Source organism: Cetorhinus maximus, chromosome 1 (assembly GCF_964194155.1).
Source record: "Cetorhinus maximus chromosome 1, sCetMax3.hap1.1, whole genome shotgun sequence".
Lineage (NCBI taxonomy): Eukaryota > Metazoa > Chordata > Chondrichthyes > Lamniformes > Cetorhinidae > Cetorhinus > Cetorhinus maximus.
The window spans coordinates 99,643,288-99,665,777 of NC_135879.1; the positions used below are offsets into that span (position 1 = coordinate 99,643,288).

Here is a 22,490-nt window from a genome sequence, read left to right on the forward strand (position 1 = left end):
TCTGGTTGCTATGGTCTGGTTGCTATGGTGCTGGACCATGCCTATAGTTTGATTGCTGTGGTGCTGGACCCTGGCTGTGGTTTGGTTGCTGTGGTGCTGGACCCTGGCTATGGTCTGGTTGCTATGGTGCTGGACATTGCCTATAGTTTGGTTGCTATGGTGCTGGACCTTGGCTGTAGTCTGGTTGCTATGGTGCTGGACCCTATCTATGATCTGGTTGCTATGGTCTGGTTGCTATGGTGCTGGACTTGCCTATAGTTTGGTTGCTATGGTGCTGGACCTTGGCTGTAGTCTGGTTGCTATGCTGCTGGACTGCTGGACCCTACCTATGATCTGGTTGCTATGGTCTGGTTGCTATGGTGTTGGACCCTGCCCTGTTGGGTTTCTATAGTGCTGGACCCTGCCCCGGGTCTGGTTGCCATGGCGCTGGACCCTGCCCCTGGTCTGGTTGCTATGATCTGGTTGCTATGGTTCTGGACCCTGCCTATGGTCTGGTTGCTATGGTTCGGGTGTTGGGTTTGATGCAGTCATTCCCTACAGGACGAGCAGCTTTTAAGTGGTGACTGTGATTGGCTGCCCTGCTGGAGAGGGCTGCACACTTGGTGCAAGATGCCTGCGCTGCCGGTAATGGTTTTGCTGTAGCCTTCCCTCTCCCCGCCCCCGCCACCCCCCCTGCCTATTTCTGCGCTAACAGAGGCTTCTTAAGGAAAGGCAAAGGCAGCCATCTCCACTGCTGCCTGGCTTTACACAACAGGGATACTGAAAGCTGGTGAACATGGAGAATCAGGACAAGATCGTCGGAGAGGAGGAGGTGGCGGAGCCGAATGGAAGAGACCCCAGCTCGGCTGCCGACAACAGGCAGCGGAAAGCCGATTCTGAACAGAGAATCGTCTGGAGGAACGTGGCCCTGATGAGCCTGCTGCATTTGGGTGCCCTGTACTCGCTGACCCTCTTCCCGCAGGCTCAGCCGCTAACATGGCTGTGGGGTAAGTGTCCGCACTCACTGCGCACTCCCTCCAACCAACCATCCTCCCTCCATCCATCACTACCCTTCCAAACCCAGGCCAGCCGCCCTCTCAACCCCGGTTTTCAGTAAGTTTATAAATATATAAATCAACAGCCCCGGAGTGAATTTAGTGCCTGCCCCTGTGTGAAGGGAGGGGTGGCAAATGCGACCTTTGCAAAGAAGCGCCGCTTGTGTTACTGTCGGGCAGGCACGGCCATCCCCTGGCTTTACCATGTTTCGCAAGAAAAAAAACCCTCCTCTGCGCTGGCGGGCACTTATACCGGAATGGGGTCTGGCGGAATCAATGAAGCAGCAAATCATGAGTGATTATCAGTCGCAATAAATGAATCTTAATGCGCATCGCTACGGGCCAGTTATAATCAGACGCCACAGTGCAGACTGTAGATTCGGCAATGGTTCAGAGGTATTCCAGTCACAGAATGACGCATCATGTTTGATTCCCACACCGGTGTCAATGTCTGGACAGAGAATCGGGTCACATTAGTCCTTAGGGGATCGTGTGAACGATTAAAAGCGGTTATTCAGGTGTTCTCTTTCGTCCCCGAGAAAAAAAGGTGGATACTGAATATTTGCGGTGCCCTTTGAACAACAAGTTGCATTTATTTAGCATGCAATCAAACAAAATATTGACGCCGAGCCACAGAAGGAGCTGTTGAGACAGGTGACCAAAATCTGTGTGAAAGAGGTACGGCCTAAGCGTTTTAAGGGAGGCCAGAGAGGCAGGGAGTGAATTCCGGAGCCAAGTCATTAGTTTCAGTCTCCGGCTACTGCGGTCACCTGAAAAATCCCGCATTTTTCTGAGCAGAGGGGTAAAAAATTAGAGGAGAGGATTTGAAACAGGGTTTAATTAACTTTCCGTTGATCTATCTTCTTGTTATAATCGCCCCCAGGGGATTGCAGTGTTGTCACATTATTTAAACATACTTCAGGCAGAGAAGGTTTGAGGTGATCAATGATGGAATTATCTTGGATTTATTTTATTTAGCGGTTTTTGTAAACTAGGCTCTGGAATAACCAATAATTCAGTCTGGACTTATTATCTACAACTTATCATCAATAAGAATTCCATGTTGCATTAAAAGATGGTCATATCCTATCTTGAACAGGAGAGTATTTTGTATATAATTCCAAATAAGGTCGTCTTTAAGAGTAAGCAAACATTTGCTATTTAATATTGTCAAGCGTCCACCAACAAAATATCACCTGGCTTTCAATTAAAAACCTTCAACATTTAGTGATGTGTTGATTCTTGCACACAAAAATTGGGCTGTGCGCAAAGGAAGCATTGTGAGATTGATTTATGACCTATTGAAATAGGACTTGTATAGATAAACTCTTAATCTTAAAATACGAGAATCAGCCCATGTTCCATGGCATAACTACAGTTGTAATAAATCAGTTTGCCACAGATTCTAAACCATTTGGATATCCATGGAAATTATAAAGATTATTGTGTATACAGATTATGTTCACTGATTCTGAATGACTTTCATAAAGAGCACATTAGAATGTATTTTGTGTACTATTAAAAGTATTAGGGAGCTAAACAATTTGGATATGCAGCAAATCTACCAAGATTTACTATGTATGGTATTAAGGTTAATACAGATTGGGTCTAATCAATTTGGATGTGAAAGTTGGTATTGTGTCATTATTAAGATTAATCATGATTATTGGTAAAGAATCTAAGTATGTACAGAAGTTGTTAAGGTTATTGGGGTAAGGGAAAATTCATGTGGTAAGATATGGCAAAACAAACAGTTTGGTGTTGACAGGTTTTCTATTAATAACAGTTGCATTGTTTGGAGCAATAGTGAATGTACAGTTCACTGTCACAAGAAACATTCAAAGTTTCCCATGAGATCTCTGCACAGAATTCAAATACTGTGCTATAGTTTGCTTTATCATGCAGGAGTATTATATCAAATGAACTACCCAATGATCTATCACTGTTGAAAACATGGATTGAGAGGAACAATTTTTGTTAATCCAAAACAAAATCAAAATTCCAATTGTGTCCATAACGAATAGTGTATAGCCATCAATTTATTTATAGGCAGCACTCCTACCTCTGACAATGCACAGAGCTTTTCTTCAATGGCTCATGACATCATGAGAACTGCTCAGTTGTTCCACTCCTATGTTTAAGTACTGATGGTCATTCCGTATTCCTCAGGAGATTTAATTTTTAATCATTGAAAGAGAGAGAACAGAGAACACCAACTTGAAACAGTGGTTGATCTACAGTGTTTGACTGGTTGAATCCAAAGCCCGGGTAAATAATACAGCAATCTCTTTCTATAAAAATTACTTTTATATGGTTAATTCAAAGTTATTGTTTGTACTAAAATGAATGGTTCAACATTGCTTAATTCAAATCATTGATAACATAGTAAATTGAGAATTTATGCTTAAAATGTGGATTATTAGATCATTTGAATTAAACTAGTTTGAACTGTAAATAGATAGCAAGGAGAGACCACATTTAGCAAATTATACACTTTTTAGTCAGTTAAAAAAACAGGAAGTTATAAAAATGTTAGATGGCCACCTGGTCAATCAGAAAGTTTTAATGAGAAATTACTGTTCTTATCTGCAGGGCTTGAACTTATGGCTTGGGTATTTTTGCTGCCTGGTTTGCATGCTTTATCTAATCCAGCTTGAAGTCGCCATGGGCAACAAACATTGCAGTCAAATACCAGAGAGCAAATTATGGTATGCGTTGACTAAAGTTCAATAAAAAGGTGCAGCATTATCCAAAAAAAAGTCTCATTATTACATACCTTTTGTGGTTCACAGTATTCAAAGTTTAAAATCCACCATTTGGAGAAATGTCAATCATTATTTTATGCCATGTCTAAAACCTTAAAAAGGGCAGAAATAAGTACAGATGTTGCACCCTGATATGTGTTGATGAAAATAATTGCAAACCGTAGTAATTTAAAGAATGCTTCTTCATCGTGTACAGTTGTAATTAGGAAAATTGGCAAATTTAAAAATCATAATTTCTAAAATGCAAAGAAAAGTTCTAGACACTCCACTCAAAATCTATACTCGTTCAAAACAGGACAGATGACAAGAGCTTTTACCGTATACATTAAGATTAGGGGCTTTTACAGACAAACCTGATTGGGTACAAAATTATCACATGTATAACATTATACACAAAATATCTGTTTCCTCCTGTGTGGAATGTGTACCTAGATATCACCAATTTGAAAACTTAAATGTGATCATTTAGCACACAGGAATAATGTTGCCCAGATTGTGAGATAATGGGAGTTTGGCTTAATTTTGTCCCTGGTGTTTACTTGGGTTGACCAACCACAAGGGGTATGTAGACTTCTGTCCATCAAACAACATTGCATGTGCAACATGACTAGACCAGAATTGCCAAATGCATGCATTTACAATCTACATGCATAAATGCAGGTAAAAATTGTCAAGTATGTACATAAATTACATAAGCCCCTAATTGTAATGACAGTTCTGAATAATAGAACCTTTAATAGCAAATTCATACATGGTGAAACTTTGGTTGTAGTGAAAAGATCCCACCTCGTTATTTACCAAGTAATTCAGTAGAGTGATGCTTCTTTTATGATAATATGAGTGAAATCTGGATGCTGATCTTCCATTGTTTAGCCCATAACAAGCAATGCTTTTTAACCAATCAATGCAATTGCCGTCTTTAGTCTAACTTTCTGAATTAAATCTCTTGTTGAATAACTGTGCATTTAAGTTCAGCTACAGAGTCTTAGGATTACCAATTTATTTTCTATGCTTCAAATCAGATTGACATTCTGGAGAAACAAAAAATGCTGGAAATACTCAACAGGTCTGGCAGCATTGGTGGAGAGAGAAACTGAGTTAACGTTTCAGGTCAAGGACAGATGCTGCTAGACCTGCTGAGCATTTCCAGCCTTTGTTTTTATTTCAGATTTCCAGCATCTGCAGTGTTATGATTTTTGTTGACATTCTGAAGAGTGTATAGAGAACTTGCTTGAAATAGGACATTCCACGAATTAATACAAAGAACAGAGCAAATTCAATCCGAGTCAAATGCCTGAAGTAATTGAAAACGAACTTCTTGTAAAATTGTTACCACTTAACTCTTACATTGTAAAATTTCTGACATACTCAATTTCCTAGAATATGTCAACATAGTTATGCTGTAAGAGGTGGTGCTGCATAATTTTTTAACAAGGAAGTTTGTGCAGCTCAGATTCATGCTAGATTTTGCACGATATTCCTCAATAATTTGCATTGCTTCTGGGATATGTCCACTGAAACTTTGACGCTCATTTACATGGTCAACTGAAAAGAAAATCAGGCATGTATAAAACAGCCTCCCACTTTGCTATGAACCATTTTATGCTACTGCCCATGATTAATTTCTTCCTAGTCATCAGAGAATAACTTATTAAAGTGAGTTTAGTGTTATGGGGGAAAAGGAGATGCAAATGCTGGAAATCTAAGACAAACCCAGAAAATACTGAAAGTACACAGCAGATGTGGTAGCATCGACAACAAAAGCCCAAGATTAATGTTTCATGTGCTGACCTTTTGATAGAACAGAGGAAATATCAACCACTTTTTCTTTTCAGATGCTGACATGCTGTATATTTCCAATTATCTTTGTTTTTTTTTACTTTAGTGAACTGAAGCCTATATATTTTACCCAGACTTTCCCCCTGTTTGCAGTATAAGCTCTGACTCGACCACCATCTCAATAACTCTCATTACTAAAGTGGCAATTATCTCTCTGGGCCATGAATGCTTCCCTTTAAGAATACAGTATACTGGTGTAGAGGATATAACGTGAGGGAACAATGACTTTGGTAAAAAGGTATAGAACTCACTTTGCATTATTGGTCTGGTTTTATTGCACATGCCAGCTGCACAGACATCAATGCAGAAAGTAATATGCCATGGTACTAATCCAAGTTATTGTATTTTTCCACAGCTTATTTTTGTTTTATAGTTACGGCTCTTGGAGTGACAGCTGGTGCGCATCGTTTATGGAGCCACCGATCTTACAAGGCAAAGCTGCCACTGCGGATGTTCCTGGCTGCTGCCAATTCCATGGCTTTTCAGGTGACTTTTATGACTTTCAAATAGGTGTTGAAACTAGCAATTCAATCTTATTTGTGTATTTGTTGTGCTGAAATGTAATTTGAGGTTACAAGCAATAGAAATCAAGCTTTATAAAATAGATTTTATTCCCATTTAATTTAGTGTGAGTAAGTTATTTGGAGTGAGTGAATTACCTAATATTTGCACCTGAACTTGCTTTTCATAGAATTTCATAGCATTTATAGCACAGAAACAGGCTGTTTGACCCAACTGGTCTGTACCGGTTAATGCTCCTCCTGCCTGTTTCATCTAACCCGGTGTATTTCTACTGGAGATATACAAGTTTGAATAGGATTTAATATCTGTGAGTTGCAGACTGTGGTATGCAACTAAAAGATGATAACCTATGCAGGATGGGAGGCTGGGTGCTGTTAGCTGTGAATCTGCTGCATATTAGCAATCCTACCCACATGGTCATGGGTTAAGGTAAGCTGTAAATACATTTCCAACTGTTGTTTATCCTGTATCTATCTAAAGAGCCTTGGGATCCAGTTTATATCGCACAAAAGATCGAACATGAGTCAGAATTCATGTTGTGAGTGGGATTTAAGTTATACAGAATGGCTGTTCATTACAGTCCTTGTTTATACACACCTTAGCTGAAAAATTGAAATGATAAAACTTAGGTGAAAGTGCTGATTGCCACTTGAGCTGTGTTGCTGAGTGAATTCTGATTGCTTTCAGTGGCATCAAGGAAAACCTGATCTTGACTGGGAAGTCAGCTCCATGAAATATGAATATTTTGAACTAATAGTTGGAACACCATGTGAGGTATAGCCTACATGATGTAGACCTATGTGTGAAATTCCAGTTTAGGGAACAAGGAGGAATCAGACCTTATTTAACCCTTGTGTCATCCAGTAATTTACAAATTAAATGCTCCTCCCAGGATTTTAAACAATCAGATGAGGGAGTTAAATGTAATATCTCCAAATTTGCAGATGACACAAAGCTGGGTGGGAGGGTGAGCTGTGAGGAGGATGCAGAGATGCTTGTGTGATTTGGACAAGCTGAGTGAGCAAATGCATGGCAGATGCAGTATAATGTGGATAAATGTGAGGTTATCCATTTTGGTAGCAAAAACAGGAAGGCAGATTATTATCTGAATGGCTATAAATTGAGAGAGGGGAATGTGCAATGAGACCTGGGTGTCCTTGTACACCAGTCGCTGAAGGCAAGCATGCAGGTGCAGCAGGCGGTAAAGAAGGCAAATGGTATGTTGGCCTTCATAGCCAGAGGGTTCGAGTACAGGAACTGGGATGTCTTGCTGCAATTGTACAGGGCCTTGGTGAGACTACACCTGGAATATTGCGTGCAGTATTGGTCTCCTTATCTGAGGAAGGATGTACTTGCTGTAGAGGGAGTGCAGCGAAGGTTTACCCGACTGATTCCTGGGATGGCGGGACTGACATATGAGGAGAGATTGAGTCGATTAGGATTATATTTGCTGGAGTTCAGAAGAATGAGGTGGGGATCTCATAGAAACCTATAACATTCTAACAGGACTAGACAGGGTAGATGCAGGAAGGATGTTCCCAATGGTAGGGGAGTCCAGAACCAGGGGTCACAGTCTGAGGATATGGGGTAGACCATTTAGGACTGAGATGAGGAGAAATTTCTTCACCCAGAGAGTGGTGAGCCTGTGGAACTCGTTACCACAGAAAGTAATTGAGACCAAAACATTGTATGCTTTCAAGAAGGAGTTAGATTTAGCTCTTGGGGTAAAAGGGATCAAAGGGTATGGGGAGAAAGCGGGAGCAGGCTATTGAGTTAGATGATCAGCCATGATCATAATGAATGGCGGAGCAGGCTCGAAAGGCCGAATGGCCTACTCCTGCTCCTAGTTTCTGTGTTTCTCTGTATTTGTGTTCTGAAGAAACACAGCTCATTACATGGCCAATTTTGACCACATTTGCACCACACAAGTGCCAGACAATGACCAGCTCCAAAAAGAGAGAATCTAATCATCATCCCTTGACATTAAATGTTATTACTATTGCTGAATCCCCAACAATCAACATCCTGGGAGTTAACGTTGACCAGCAACTGAACTAGACCAGCCATAGAAACACTGTGGGTACAAGAGCAGGTCAGAGGCTGGGAATTCTGCGAAGAGCAACTCACCTCCTGACTCCACAAAGCCTGTCCACCACCTACAAGGCTCAAGTCAAGGGTGTGATAGAATACGCTCTACTTCCCTGGATGAGTGCAGCTCCAACAGCGCTCAAGAAGCTCGACACCATCCAGACAAAGCACCCTACTTGATTAGCACCTCATCCACCACGTTCAAAATCCACACCCTCCACCATTGATGCACAGTAGCAGCAGTGTGCACCATCTACAAGATGCACTGTAGCAACTCACCAAAACTTCTTCGACAGCACCCTCCAAACCCATGGCCTCTACGAAAGAACCCTCCAAACCCACGGCCTCTACCACCTATAAGGATAAGGGCAGCAGATGCATGGGAACAACACCACCTGCAAGTTCCCCTCCAAGCCTCACACCTTCCTGACTTGGAACTATATTGCCATTCCTTCACTGCCGCTCGGTCAAAATCCTGGAACTCCCTCCCTAACAGCACTGTGGATGTACCTATGCCACATGGACTGCAGTGGTTCAAGAAGGCGGCTCACCACCTGCTTCTCAAGAGTAGTTAGGGCTGGGCAATAGAATTGCTGTCCTAGTTGGCAATGCCCACGTTCCATGAAAGAATGAAAAAAAATAGCCATTTGCTTTACATAGTTGTGCTTAGTAGTTCCCATCCAAAATTTCCTCTTTTTGCTGAGATCTCTTCACAGAGAAACTGGTCTGAAAGTGGGGCCAAAAAAACAGAGGCTTGGCAATTTTATTGTGTTGCCTAGGGCTCCAATATGGTGGGTGGAGTGCACTCAACCATTCCAAACTGGAAGTACGCCACCCATCAAATTGGATCAAACTCCTCCATTGACATTCAGGGCTTGGGCCAAAAATATTAAAAAGCTATCTTAAAATACGTAAGTTTGTTGGTTTGTTGTTCGACCCTTTTTTGAAACTGATTCTGCCTCAGTGCCTGTCTCATTGCTGAGCAATTCCTTTGCATAAACAGGCAGGAAGGGCTCCGGAGCTGCACTGCTTGGAGGGTTCATCCACACCATAAGGGGTCATTTCTGGGCATTTCTTTGCAAATATTCTGCTTTCTACAATGGATTTCTGACTTGCGCTAACCAGTGTTTACTGGTGCTTGACTACTTTTGTCTGCCTTAAGCAGTTTTACTGTGGTCATGGGTGGTCAGGGAGTTCTGCCTTTGGGACTGGAGGACAAGCAAAAACATCCAAGAAGACAGGAGAAAGCAAGAACAGCTGGACAAAGGGTATTACACAGGAGGCCTCTATCACAGTGGATCTTCAGGGAGAGCTTCTACTTGAACTTCACTGAGAAACAACGTGTCAGATGCCTTCACTTCACCTGGGACCAGATGAACAAGCGCATGCAGCATTCACCTGTCCACTGTGAACGCACAATGCCCAGCCGCCTCCATGTGCCCCCCAGAACCATGTGAATACATAGTGTTCACCTACCCCTTGCACACCCATTTTCGTGCAAGATCAAATTTCCCTAGTATCACTGTCTATAGTCAGAAGTAATTTACAGTGGTACAGATACAGAATACAGTTCTTCATAACATAGCTACACACTCGGCTGAACCTCCTGTTTCCTATAAAAGGAGTAAATACACTTCAGAATGTAATTCCCTGTATGTGAAGTCCTGAGCCGCACATGAACCTATATATTACTGTTAGCCATGGTTCAGTTGGTAGCACACTTGCCTCTGAGACAGAAGGTTGTGGGTTCAAGTCCCACTCCAGGACTTGGACACAAAAATCAAGGTTGACACTCTAGTGCAGTATGCAAGGAATGCTGCATTGACAGTAGTGCAGTCTTTCAGATGAGATGTGAAGATGTTGGCCCTCTTGGGTGGGGTAAAAGATCCCATGGCACAATTTTGATGAAGAGCAGTGGAATTATCACCGGTATCCTGGCCAATATTTATCCCTCAATCAACATCAGATTACAACCAGAGTGTTGCTGGAAGATTGCTTTTGTGCAAGTTGGCTGGCATGTTTACAACATTACAACTGTTACTACACTTCAAAAATACTTAATTGGCTGCAAAACACTTTGGGAAATCCTGTGGTTATGCAATATAAATGCAAGTCTTTTCTTTTTCTTTCATTAAAGTTAATAATGCAGTGAAATGAACATGCACTGAATGTTCAGTGCTAATTGTTTGAAAAGTAATGTTTTCCAGGTTGTTGCTTTGGGTAAACATTATGGTCAACTATTTCTTTACTGATAGCTAGTAGAAATTGTGATAGTGAATGACAACTTTTTAGTTTTGAATTTAAAACTGAAGAAAGATCTGAATTGTCATCAATTCTTTAGTGCTTGTGGACCATGACACACACATCTGTGTCCAGTGAGCACATGTACGGTACTGGGATTATTAGCAGTAACATAGGATGATGGTGCAGTGTGACAGTTCTCTCTTAATGTACTGTATAGCACAACCTTGTGTCAGGCTGTGATATTCCCATATAATGAGCACGGAGACCAAGTGTGGAGCAGAGGCTGACTGCTTTCCTGCAGGAAGAAAGGAATAAAATGGTTGGTGAAGCAACCAGGCTGAGTTCACGTAACTCTTCCTTGCCCATTTTAAATCCTTATTTTCAGAGACTAGTCTGCAGAATAATGTGGACTGATCAAATGATTGGGCAGCAAAGAAATTCAGGCCTTATGGCTTAAAAAAAATCTTCTTGTTATTTGATAGGAAATATAAAATGACATGCATTTCTCTGAATCACAAACACAATCTTGGATCAAGTAGCCAATAATGGCATTTTTTTTTGTGCAGAAAGGACTGAACAATTTGGGCTTTTCAGCTCAGAAGGCAAGTGATCTTACAGAAGGATATAATATAGTTAAGGATATAGAAAAGGTTAACCCTGATTATTACCTAAAAAATGTTCTGATGAAAGGTCATTAACCTGAAATGTTAATTCTGTTTTCACAGATGCTGCCTGACCAGCTGAGTTTTCCCAGCATTTTTTGTTTTTATTTCAAACTAATTAAAGTTCATTTTAGGACTTAAATCAGGAAGTTGTTTTTTATAGAAAGAGAAATTAACATGTGGATTAAACTTCCATTTTGTGTAATGTAGACAATACCCCTGGAATTATTTAGGAATCAATTGAATGCTGTAATTGTAATGTTGAGATCCCTCTGGTTGGATGAATGATGATGGGTTGATTGCCCTCCTTCATTTGTAAATAACTTGTGATCTTGCAATGTTTCTAGCTTGGTTAGTTTGTATGTTATGAAACTGACCTGAAATGTCCCTGTTAGCGACCAGATATTGGATTAATTGGATTTGAACATATTTTTGTTCGCTGCTTTGTAAACTGCTTGCTGCCAGATCTTATGCTCTGGGTTGACGCAGACATGCATGCATGAGTGAATGCACATTTGGATTTTCCAGTTGGCTACCTTGTACTTTTACTTATAGAAATAAGGAAGTAGAATTTCTGAAGAAATCCTAGAAGAACAGCAGTTGTTCAGGAGAACCCTCTTGAAAATTCCAGCTAAAAATGTTTTAATGCTAGAAATCTTGAGAATTTTGTACAGTGGCCCCACACCTCATCTCCCCGTTTCTGATATACTTGCTCTTGTAATGTAATGCACATCACTTCCAGCTCCCCTGCAAAGCGATAAATCAAAAACAATTGGAGGGGTGGGAGTGGGTTAACTTCCAGCTAGATGATGGAATGCTATTTTGGTCAGAGTTTGAGAGGGGTGATAAATCCATCTAGCATTTCTAAACCAAACTGTCTACAGCAATGGCACTTAACATCCCACTAGTGGGAAGTTACATCCTGTTAACAATCAGTTACATTATTCCGCCTCACTGCCTTATTAACTGAATGAGCTACGCAGATGCTTTATTCCCCCATTCCCTGTAATGGTAAACAGTGGAAAATACTCTCAAAAATTGCATGTGATAGAAATCCAAATTTTCCTCAATGTCATTAAGAAATGAAAACATTATTTTTAAGGTACTATTAAAGAAACTGCTACAGTATAGGGCTATTGGTGTAGTTGGCAAGCAATGGCTAAAATTAACTGAATAGTGTTGTGCCACAAACAAAACAGAACAGAAATTATCTGTGTGTAGCTGAGCAAAGAGGTTAGCTCAACTTAAAAAGAATAAATGGGCACCAATTTGTTCCTGAGCAGAGGATGAGAAAATACCCCCTTTTTGTTTCATTTGTTGTCAGGATATAGATAACACTAGCAAGGCCGGCATTTATTGCCCATACTTAGTTGCCCTGAGATTAGTGCAGTGGGTGTCCTCCTTAAACCGTGGCAGTCCTTATCAGTCTGAAAGCACCATCACTGTGTCAGGTAGGGAATTTCTGATTCTGATCCTGCAATGCTGACGGAGTAGTGCTGTCGGTCCAAATCAGGATGTGTGAGAACTTGGAGGGGAATTAGGAGATTAATGGTGTTCCCCCAACATTGCCATTCTTTATCTTGGTGGTCAAGATTGCATGTTTTGTTGAAATAACCTTGCTGAGTTGTTGCAGTCTACTGTGTAAGATGTACATACTGCAGCCATAATGCACTGGTGGTGGATTGGATGGATGTTGAGTTCAGTGGTGGTGGAGTGTGGGGGCTTTGGGGTAATGATCAAGCTGTGTACTGGATGATATTGAGCTTCTTGGTATACACCTTCAACAGTTTGTGCGCATATACTTCCAGGTCTCTCTGCTCCTGCACCCCTTTAGACTCGTATCTTTATTTTGCCTCTCCTCGTTCTCCCTACCAAAATGCATCATTTCTCACTTACTTGTGTTAAGATTATTCCGCCACATGTCTGTCCATTCAACCGTGGAGGGAGCTGGAGCGGCTCAGTGGGTAGTTCTTCTACCTCTGAGCCGGAAGGCCCTGGATTCAAGTCCCACTGCAGGACTTATTGGCTATGAAAGAATCCAGCCACTCGTGCAGGCATGCCACTGTATATCGGTGCCGGTCCCCAACCTGGATAAATGGGGAGGGTTAGTGGCAGGAAGGGCAGCTGGCTGTAAAACCACCCACAGAATCTGAAAAATGATGGCTGATACGAAGGTGTGACCAACCAGCATTGTGGCAATCCCATGTAACATGGGGAAGGCCGATAAAGAAAGGAAGGATGGTGTCCGTCCATTTCACCAGCCTGTCTGTGTCTTCTTGAAGTCTTTCTCAATCCTCCTCACAATTCACCATGCTTCCAAGTTTGTTGTCATCTGCAAATATTGAAATTGTGCTCTGTACATGTCAAGTCTAGGTCATGTATATGGATCAAGAAAAGCAGTTATCCTAGTACAATGGGAACACCACTGTGTATCTTCCTCAATTCCAAAAAACAACCACTACTTTGTTTCTTGTCATTCTGCCAGCTCCATGCTGCCACTGTCCCTTTTATTCCACGAACTTCAACTTTGCTGGCAAGTCTATTATGTGGCACTTCATCATGTACCACTTTATCAAATGCATTTTGAAAGTCCAGGTACGCCACATCAACTGCACGACCCATATCAACCCTCTCTGCTACCTTACCAAAAAGCTCATTAGTTTAGTTAAACGTGATTTTTCCCCTTAACAAATCCATTCTGGCTTTCCTTGGGGCAAAACTTGGATTTTGCGAGTTTCTTCTCCCTGTCAGCCTTGTTGTAAATTCTAATATGTTCAAGAGCTAACCTAAAATAATTCAAATTCAGTGATTGAAATACATGGTGCAATATATTTTTTTCAGGATTTTCCTTAGTTATGCTGGACACTTTGGATTAGATTCCTGTGGCATTGGGACCGTTTCTGGGGGAGGTGGGACCTGTACAAGATTACGGCTGAACAGGAACGGGACCAACATCCTCGGGGAGGATTTGCTAATGCTGTTGGGGTGGATTCAAACTAAATTGGCAGATGGATGGGATCCTGAAAAGTAGTTCAGAGGAGAGAGAAGTTGAGATGGAATTAGAAGTTAAAATGCTAGTAAGTGAATCTGGAAGGCAGAGGAAACATAGGCTAGGTAATGAAGAACTGAGTTTAACAAGGCTAAATGGAATATATTTTAACGCAAGGAGCCTGAGGAATAAGACAGACGAGCTGAGGGCACAGATAGGCACGTGGGAATATGATATCACAGCTATGACTGAGACTTGGCTAAAAGAAGGGCAGGATTGGCAGCTCAACATTCCTGGTTATAGGGTATTCAGATGAGATAGAGAGGGGGATAGAAGAGGAGGGGGGGTCGCAATATTGATCATGGAATCAATTATAGCAGTGAAGAGGGATGATATCTTGGAAGGATCATCAAATGAGGCCATATGGGTAGAAGTAAAAAACACAAAAGGGGCAACCATGCTGTTGGGTGTGTACTATAGGCCCCCAAACAGTCAGGGAGAGATAGAGGATCAAATATGTAATCAAATTTCAGAGAAGTATAAGAATAATAAGGCAGTAATAGTAGGGGATTTTAACTACCCAAATATTAACCGGGATAGTTTTAGTGTGCAAGGTAGGGAGGAAGCAAAAAGTTGCATCTGGGAGAACTTTTTTTGCCAGTATGTAGAAAGCCCAGCAAGGGAGGGGGCAGCTCTGGACCTAATATTTGGAAATGAGCCCGGGCAGGTGGAAGGCGTATCAGTAGGGGAGCGTTTTGGAGATACTGACCATAACTCAGTAGATTTAGGATAGTTATGGAAAAGGATAAGGTTGGGCTGAGAATAAAAGTTCTAAGCTGTGGAAAAACTAATTTTACTAAGATGCGATATATGATTTGGCCCAAGTGGACTAGGAGCAGCTACTTGCAGGTAAAACTGTGTCAGAGCGGTGGGAGGCATTCAAGGAGGAAATAGCAAGAGTACAAGGCAAATACGTTCCTGTAAAGACAAGGGGGGACCAAGTCCGGAGAACCCTGAATGTCAAGGGACGTAAAGGTTAGGATTAAGAATAAAAGAGAAGCTTATGGCAGGTACCAAGAGCTCAGTATGGCAGAGTTCCTAGAGGAGTATTAAAAAGTGCTGGGGTGAACTTAAAAAGGAAATTAGGAAAGCTAAGAGAATGCATGAGAAAGCATAGGCGGGTAGAATAAAGGAAAACTCAATGGGCTTTTTTAAATATATAAAGAGCAAGAGGTTAACTAGGGAAAGAGTAGGGTCAATTAGGGACCATAGAGGTAATGTGTATGTGGACCTGGAAGATGTGGATATAGTCCTCGATGAATACTTTGCGTTGGTCTTCACAATGGAAAAGGATGATGCAGGTATATACATCAGGCAGGAGGACTGTGAAATATTAGAGGAAGTTAACATAGAGAGAGAGAAGAGGTACTAGAGGGTTTAGCAGCCTTAAAAATGGATAAATCCACAGGCCCAGGTGAGATGTATCCCAGACTGTTGAGAGAGGCAATGGAAGAGATATCAGGGCACTGGCAGTAATTTTCAAATCCTCTCTGGCCACAGGTGAGGTGCCAAGGACTGGAGGACTGCTAACGCCCTCCCGTTATTTAAAAAAAGGGAGGAAGGGATTGGCCAGGAAATTACAGGTCAGTCAGTCTAACTTCGGTGGTGGGGAAATTACTAGAAAGAATTCTGAGGGACAGAATATATCTGCACTTGGAGAGACACGGATTAATCAGGGATAGTCAGCATGGATTTGTTAAGGGAAGGTCGTGTTTGACAAATTTGATTGAATTTTTTGAGGTAACCGGAGCATTGATGAGGGTAATGCATTTGTTGTGGTCTACATGGACTCTAGCAAGGCTTTTGATAAGGTCCCTCCTGGCAGCTTGGTCAAGAAAGTAAGAGCCACGGGACCCAAGGCAAAATGGCATGTTGAATCCAAAATTGGCCGAGAGGCAGGAAGCAGAGGGTGATAGTAGAGGGATGTTTCTGTGACTGGGAGTCTGTTTCCAGTGAGGTTCTGCAGGGCTTGGTGCTGGGGCCCAGGCTGTTTGTGGTGTACATAAATGATTTGGACTTAGGGGGTATGACCAAGAAGTTCACAGCTGACACGAAAATTGGTAGGGTGGAGGAGGATAGCTGTAAACTGCAGGATGATATCAATGGACTGGTCAGTTGGGCAGAGCATTGGCAAATGGAATTCAACCCAGAAAGGTGTGAGATAATGCATTTGGTGAGGGCTAACAAGGCAAGGGACTACACTATGAATGGTAGGACTCTGGAAAGTACTGAAGATCAGAGGAACCTTGGTGTGCATATCCATAGATCTCTGAAGGTAGCAGTGCAGGTAGATAAGGTGGTTAAAAAGGCGGAATGCTTGCCTTTACTAACCGAGGTGTAGAATACGAAGCAGGAAGGTTATGCTGGAACTGTATAAAATGCAGGTTAGACCACAACTGGACTACTGCGTGCAGTTCTGGTCACATAGGAAGGATGTGATTGCACTGGAGAGGGTGCAGAGGAGATTTACCAGGATGCTGCCTGGGCTGGAGGGTCTGAACTATGAGGAAAGATTGGATAGGCTGCGGTTGTTTTCCTCGGAGCAACAAAGGTTGAGAGGGAACCTGATAGAGGTGTATAAGATGAGGGGCATAGATAGGGTGACTAGGAAGGCACTTTTTCCATTAGTAGTGGGGTCAGTAACTAGGGGGCTTAGATTGAAGGTAAGAAGTGGAAGGCTAAATGGGGAGTTGAGGAGAAATGTTTTCAGCCAGAGGGTGGTGGGAATCTGGAGCTCACTGACTGAAAGGATGGTTGAATCAGAAACTCTAATAACATTTAAGAAGTATTTAGATATTCACTTGTGTTGCCATAGCCTCCAGGGCTGTGGGCCAAGCGCTGGAAAATGGGATTAGTGTAGTCAGATCTTGGTTGACCGGCACGGACATGAATGGCCGAATGGCCGCCTTCTGTGATGTAAACGTCTATGTGCCTGTGAACTTAAGCATTTAAAGGTCAGTTTTGCAAAGTAGTTAATAAAGAACAATTGATTGCATTTCTGGTCAGTAGAAAGAGACAATAGCATTCTTCTTTTAAAAAAAAGAAAAAATATAATTATAATGATGGTTTGTGGTGGCTGGCAGAGGTGGGGTGTGGGGTGTTGCTGATCTTGTGACAAAATACTGCTGTGAAACCTGTTCTCTCCTTCTCCCCATTCCCCTGTCAGAAGGTAATTGTCCCAAATGCACCAAAAACAGCATGAGCACTTACTCAAAATTCTTATCTGAATTTCAGAAGGAGTCAGGCACATTGTCAATGGGTGGGCACCAATTCTACTCTCAAGGTCTCCTCATGAATTCAGGGCCCAGGATTGTGGAAGCATTTTCATTCCTATTTGGGGAAAAAGAAAGAGTTTTAATAGTGATTTGTAACTGGCTGTATTTCATTCCAGAAACCTCTCTTCAGTTACAGCATCTGTGAAACAAGCGAATCACTTGTTGACGGATATTTTTCACAGTTAATTGGCGGTGTTGTTTTGTGCTGTTGATAACTGCTGCTGTCCTGCATTGTCGACCTATGCTTCCGTCCTATGTTGTTGATATTATATCATGTTGTATTATCGATTTGTGCTGCCGTGTTGTATTGATCATGTTGCTGAATTGTGTTGTCGACACTTCTGTGTTGTTGATTGGTGTTTGAATTGCATTGTTTGAAACTCAGCTGATTGCCAATTAGCTGACAGCACTTGGTAATAGTAGTCCGATGTGAGAATGACAAATGGAAAGATATAAAGGTTAAAGTTCAAATAAAAGAAAATAGTAACAATAAAGAATTAAAATAAAAAAAGACTTGCATTTAAGTAGCATTTTCATGAGCATCGGGTATTTCAAAGCGTTTTACAACCAATGAAATACTTTTTAAAGTGTAGTCATTCTTAAAACGTAGGGAGCATGGCAGCCAATTTGCGCGCAGCAAATTCCACAAACTGCAATATGATAATCAAATAATCTGCTTTTTTTATGTTGATTACTTTAAGGTAATCAGGGTTAATTTTTTTCTATACCCTTAACTGTTTTATATCCCTCTATAAGATCTCTTGCTTTCTGAGCTGAAAAGCCCACATTTCTTGGTCCTTCCTCCTCAAGAACTCGAAACAAAATATGCTAGCTTGAACTGCTTAACCCAATATTCTGCTCATGATTCAGAGAAGTACATGTTATTTTTATATTTCCTACCAATTAACAAAATTTTTTAAAAAAACTTAAGCAAGCTGTAAGGCCTGAGTTTCTTTATTTCCCAATCATTTGATCAGTCCACATTACTATGTGTATTCTGTAAACTTCTCTCCAGCAATAAGGATTTAAAATGGGAAATGAAAAGTTAACTCAGCCTGGTTGCCTCACCAACTATTTTATTCCTTTTTTTCCTGCAGGAAAGCAGTCAGCCCCTGCTCCACATTTGCTCTCTCTGCTCATTGTGTGGAAAAATCACAGCCTAATCGAAGTCTGTGTTACAAGAGAGCACTGTCACACTGCACATCTGCACCATCATTGCTGCTATTAATCCCAGTACAGTACATCCGCCTACTGGACAGAGATGTATGTCTCATGGTCCACAAGCACAAAAGGACTAACAATAAGTCAGACCCTTCAGGTTTAAAATTGAAAACGAAAAGTTCCCCTTCACCATCCCCACTAACTACCAGTAAACAAACAGTTGACCATAATGTTTACCCAAAGCAACAACATGGAAAACCATTTTCTTTAATAACTAGCACTAAACATTCAGTGAACAGTCATTTTAGTGATTGTCATCTTGATATTTTGTTGTCTTACTCCTGTGAAATTGCAGTTGCTTTGCTGCTGTGATGGATTGTGTGAATTGTTAGTTATGAATAATGGGTCTCATGCGCTTAAAGAATTCAGGAGAAACTTCTTTATCTAAATAGTGGTTAGCATGTGGAAATACTGCCACATAGAGTGGTAGAATTTAAGTGGAAATTAGATAAGTGCATGAGGGAGAAACAAGTAGATGGCAAGGCTGATAGGGTGAGGCGAAGGAAGATGGGAGGATGCTTGTGTGGACATAGACTACTTGGGCTGAATGGCCTTGTTCTGTGCTGTAAATTGAATTTTGTTTTTATTTTCCCTTTTGACTGAGACTTATTTGCATTGACATTTGTTCACTTTGTTACGATCCCAGCTGAGGTTACCACTGGACAAGCCAGATCCCCGGGTGGGAATTCAGCTGATGGATCATATTTATTTGTCTAGATACCTGGAAAGGGGTTACTGAACAGAGTCACAGAAGTCATCTGATGAACTTTTAACAAAAGAAGGAAACATTTATTAAACAAGAAATGATTAACTATATTACAATACTCCTTCACCCACAGCTATACCTTTACAAATAAATGCAAATTTGTAAGGATAACATGGTTATAAAAGCTATCTTATACTCTAATGTCCACAGTAAGTACACAGTCCATGTGCCAATAGGCACCCTGTGGTCAGACACACCACACTCTGAAACCAGATGTCACCTCAACCAGATGATATGGATCTCTCCTCAACTCTCTCCCCAACTCTCTCCCCCCACCCCCGACACGTGTTACACTGAGCCAATCAGTCTCACTGAACTGAATCTTTCACATGCAGGTTTCCAATCTCTACTCACCAAGACCTTGCTTTGATATCTTCTCCCAAACCAACGTTTTCTCTCAGACATCTTCCGCAAGGGTTCACCTCCAGGGTTTCAAACTTTCCTTCCGATGTTCCTCTTCCCTGGGTCACCACATGCATTCGAGCTGTCTTCCACATGCTTTCTCTCACTGACTCAGCTGACAACAGTACCACTGCTTCACATGCCCATAGCAAAGAGTTACAGACCTTCAGTTGTCTCTTTGGACCTTTTTGCCTCTTGCAAGCTGTTCTCGCTTTAAATCTGCTTTCTGCAGCTTTTGACTCTTTCAGTCTAAAGCTTTGAGCCTTTCTCTCTGTTCCTCACTCTTAACTTCACTTAACAGGACCTTTTTCAGGTTCTTGTCCTCCTTTTACTAGAAAGCCTGCTTGGTACTTTCCCCTGTTCCACTCCCCTGGATTTTTGGGTCTTTTCCTTAGCTTGGGACTGGCTACCTGTCCCTCTTGCTCCAGTCTCTCTGTGGCAGCTACTTTCAACCAACGTTAGCTTGGGTAGCAATTTTTTCTGCCCCCTCTAGGCTGCTTCTCTGGCAGCTATCTTCAAAACCAGCTGAACCCCAACAACTTCCAAAACAAACTGCCGATTTTCTTATTCTATGTATCTGTGGGAGGGGCCTGCCTCACTGGACACCTGTTGCTAGGCAACAACCCAATTCATCCGCCCTTGTTTGTTTATCTTAGCTACAACAGTCAACAATCCTGACTTAAAGATGCAGAGATGGGGCCTTTATTAATAGAATGGCCAGAATGGAAGCTGCTACATGATTTCATAGGAACAAGGAAATATAGGACAGGATTTTCCGTTGGTCGGGCAGGCGAGGCGGGCAGGCCTGGGAGCAGCCGGGAAACGGTCCACCGCCCACAATCAGCCCCCAACCACGATTTCACGCTGGCTGGCCAATTAATGAGTAGCTCAGCTCTGCTAGGGTGAGGACAGGAGTAGCGAGAGCGCTAAAGCCTGCGCATGCACGGGGGAGCGCTCACAGCTCTCTGAAGGCACAGAGCTGCCTCTGGGAGCTGAAGTACTTTAAAATCAAAAATAAAGAATATAAAAATGAGAGAAACGTGTCCCCACATGTGACTCAGTCACATGAGCAGGGACATATTAAAAATGATGTGTAAATTTTTTTTAACTTACTGCTGGAAACCTCATTCCGCCCGTGGGGCTGTGGTTTCATAAAAAATCCAAAGGCCGCTGGCCGATTCGCCTGCCCGCCAACCTTAAGATTGGACAGGCAGCGAAAAATAGCTTCCAATTATTTGATTAAGGGCCTTAGTAGGCCTCTTAATTGTCAGTGGGCGCACTGCCGTCTCTCGTGCATGGCTGCTGACCGAAATATCACATGAGTGCGCGATCATGTCAGGTTGCTTGCCCAACGTCATCATGGGTCGGGTGCGTGCCTGCCATGGGACGTAAAATCCTGCCCATAAAGTAGAACCAAGGAAACTGTTGACAGAAGCTGCAATGTTTTAGCAGGAAGCGAGCTAGAGGAGAAGAAATTGGGAATTAGAGAGAGTGATGGTGAGAGACCCAAGAGGAAGTTTTCTCTAGGGCAAAGGGTGAGCATAGTGAGGTTAATGGTGGGCAGGAAGAAATGGATGATGAAAGGAAGAGGGAAGTAATCATAAATGGCCTTGTCAACGATTGAAATTTTGGAGTTGATGCGGCCTTACGTAAAGGGCTTGTTGTGACAGGGACCAAATTTATAGAGTGAGATATGAGGAAATGGGAGGTCAGGTAGCAGAAACTGAGGTGGGAGAAGACAGAAGATGAAAAGGAAGTGGTGTGGGTTGGGATGTAGCTAGTAAAGTGGTACAAGGAGCTAAGATCCAGAGCCGCAACCAATACAAGCATGAGTAGATACAGTGATAGTAATTTTAGATTATGTGTACTAAATGTAAAATAAACTAAATATGGCTAAGGAAATCCTTTAAACAGAGGAAATCTGAGATTAGAAAGTGGCAATCAAGAATTGGGGTCAGACTGCATGGGGGAGTGCCACTTCTATGGTTCTATAGAAGTTACAGTAGAGTAGCTCAGAGTGACTTGCCTTATGAATACTCCCTCCGTTGTTGTGAGAAAATGATTTACCAATGCTTGATGCTTTCATGGGAAGGTAAGGCCCAAACTGAGATTGTGCTGTGGTTTTAATGCTTTTACTGGAAACAAAAATCAACTTATAGGTGCTGCCACAAAAAAAGCCTTGCATTGATGAAACTCCACTAGTGAAATAAAAAAATCTAATCAGGCTTGGGCTCCAGGATCCTAAATGTTGTGTTGTGTTCTTTAGCAGGAAGTCGTAGAGATAGAACTGTTTCTGGTTAGTCCCTGAAATATGATATGCTGGTAAGACTTTCCTCTTTTAATATAAAAAAAAGAGAATGTCCATTGTTCCCCATAACCAACGATATGCTAATAAAATCATTGGAACTTGTGTTTAAAATTTGCAATTTCTGTGAAAATCACGGGGACTTGAATTTAAAAAATGAAATTTCTGTGAAAGTTTGTAGAGAGAAATTAATGACCTACAAATAAAATTACACTCGCCATTGTAATACAGGTAAACACAGCAGCTTGTTTGTACACAACAGCTGGTACATGGCAAATGTTGGGATATCTGGCTAATGCATATGATTCTGTTAGCTTT

At 41.8% G+C, this 22,490-nt stretch overlaps 1 protein-coding gene across 2 annotated transcripts in view; it reads left to right on the plus strand.

Annotated features, from left to right (window-relative positions):
• The first annotated feature begins 684 nt into the window (after positions 1-684).
• The window catches only part of LOC144682175 (stearoyl-CoA desaturase 5-like), a 58,594-nt gene continuing 36,788 nt past the window's right edge, over positions 685-22,490 (plus strand). Inside the window, exons 1-2 of one of the 2 annotated variants that reach the window (XM_078544558.1) lie at positions 685-986; positions 5,994-6,124. In XM_078544558.1, coding sequence (XP_078400684.1) covers positions 776-986; positions 5,994-6,124 — 342 coding nt within the window. In that variant the 5' untranslated portion in view covers positions 685-775. The remainder of the gene's footprint in view (positions 987-5,993; positions 6,125-22,490) is intronic. The other variant, XM_078544566.1, reaches the window with a different exon arrangement.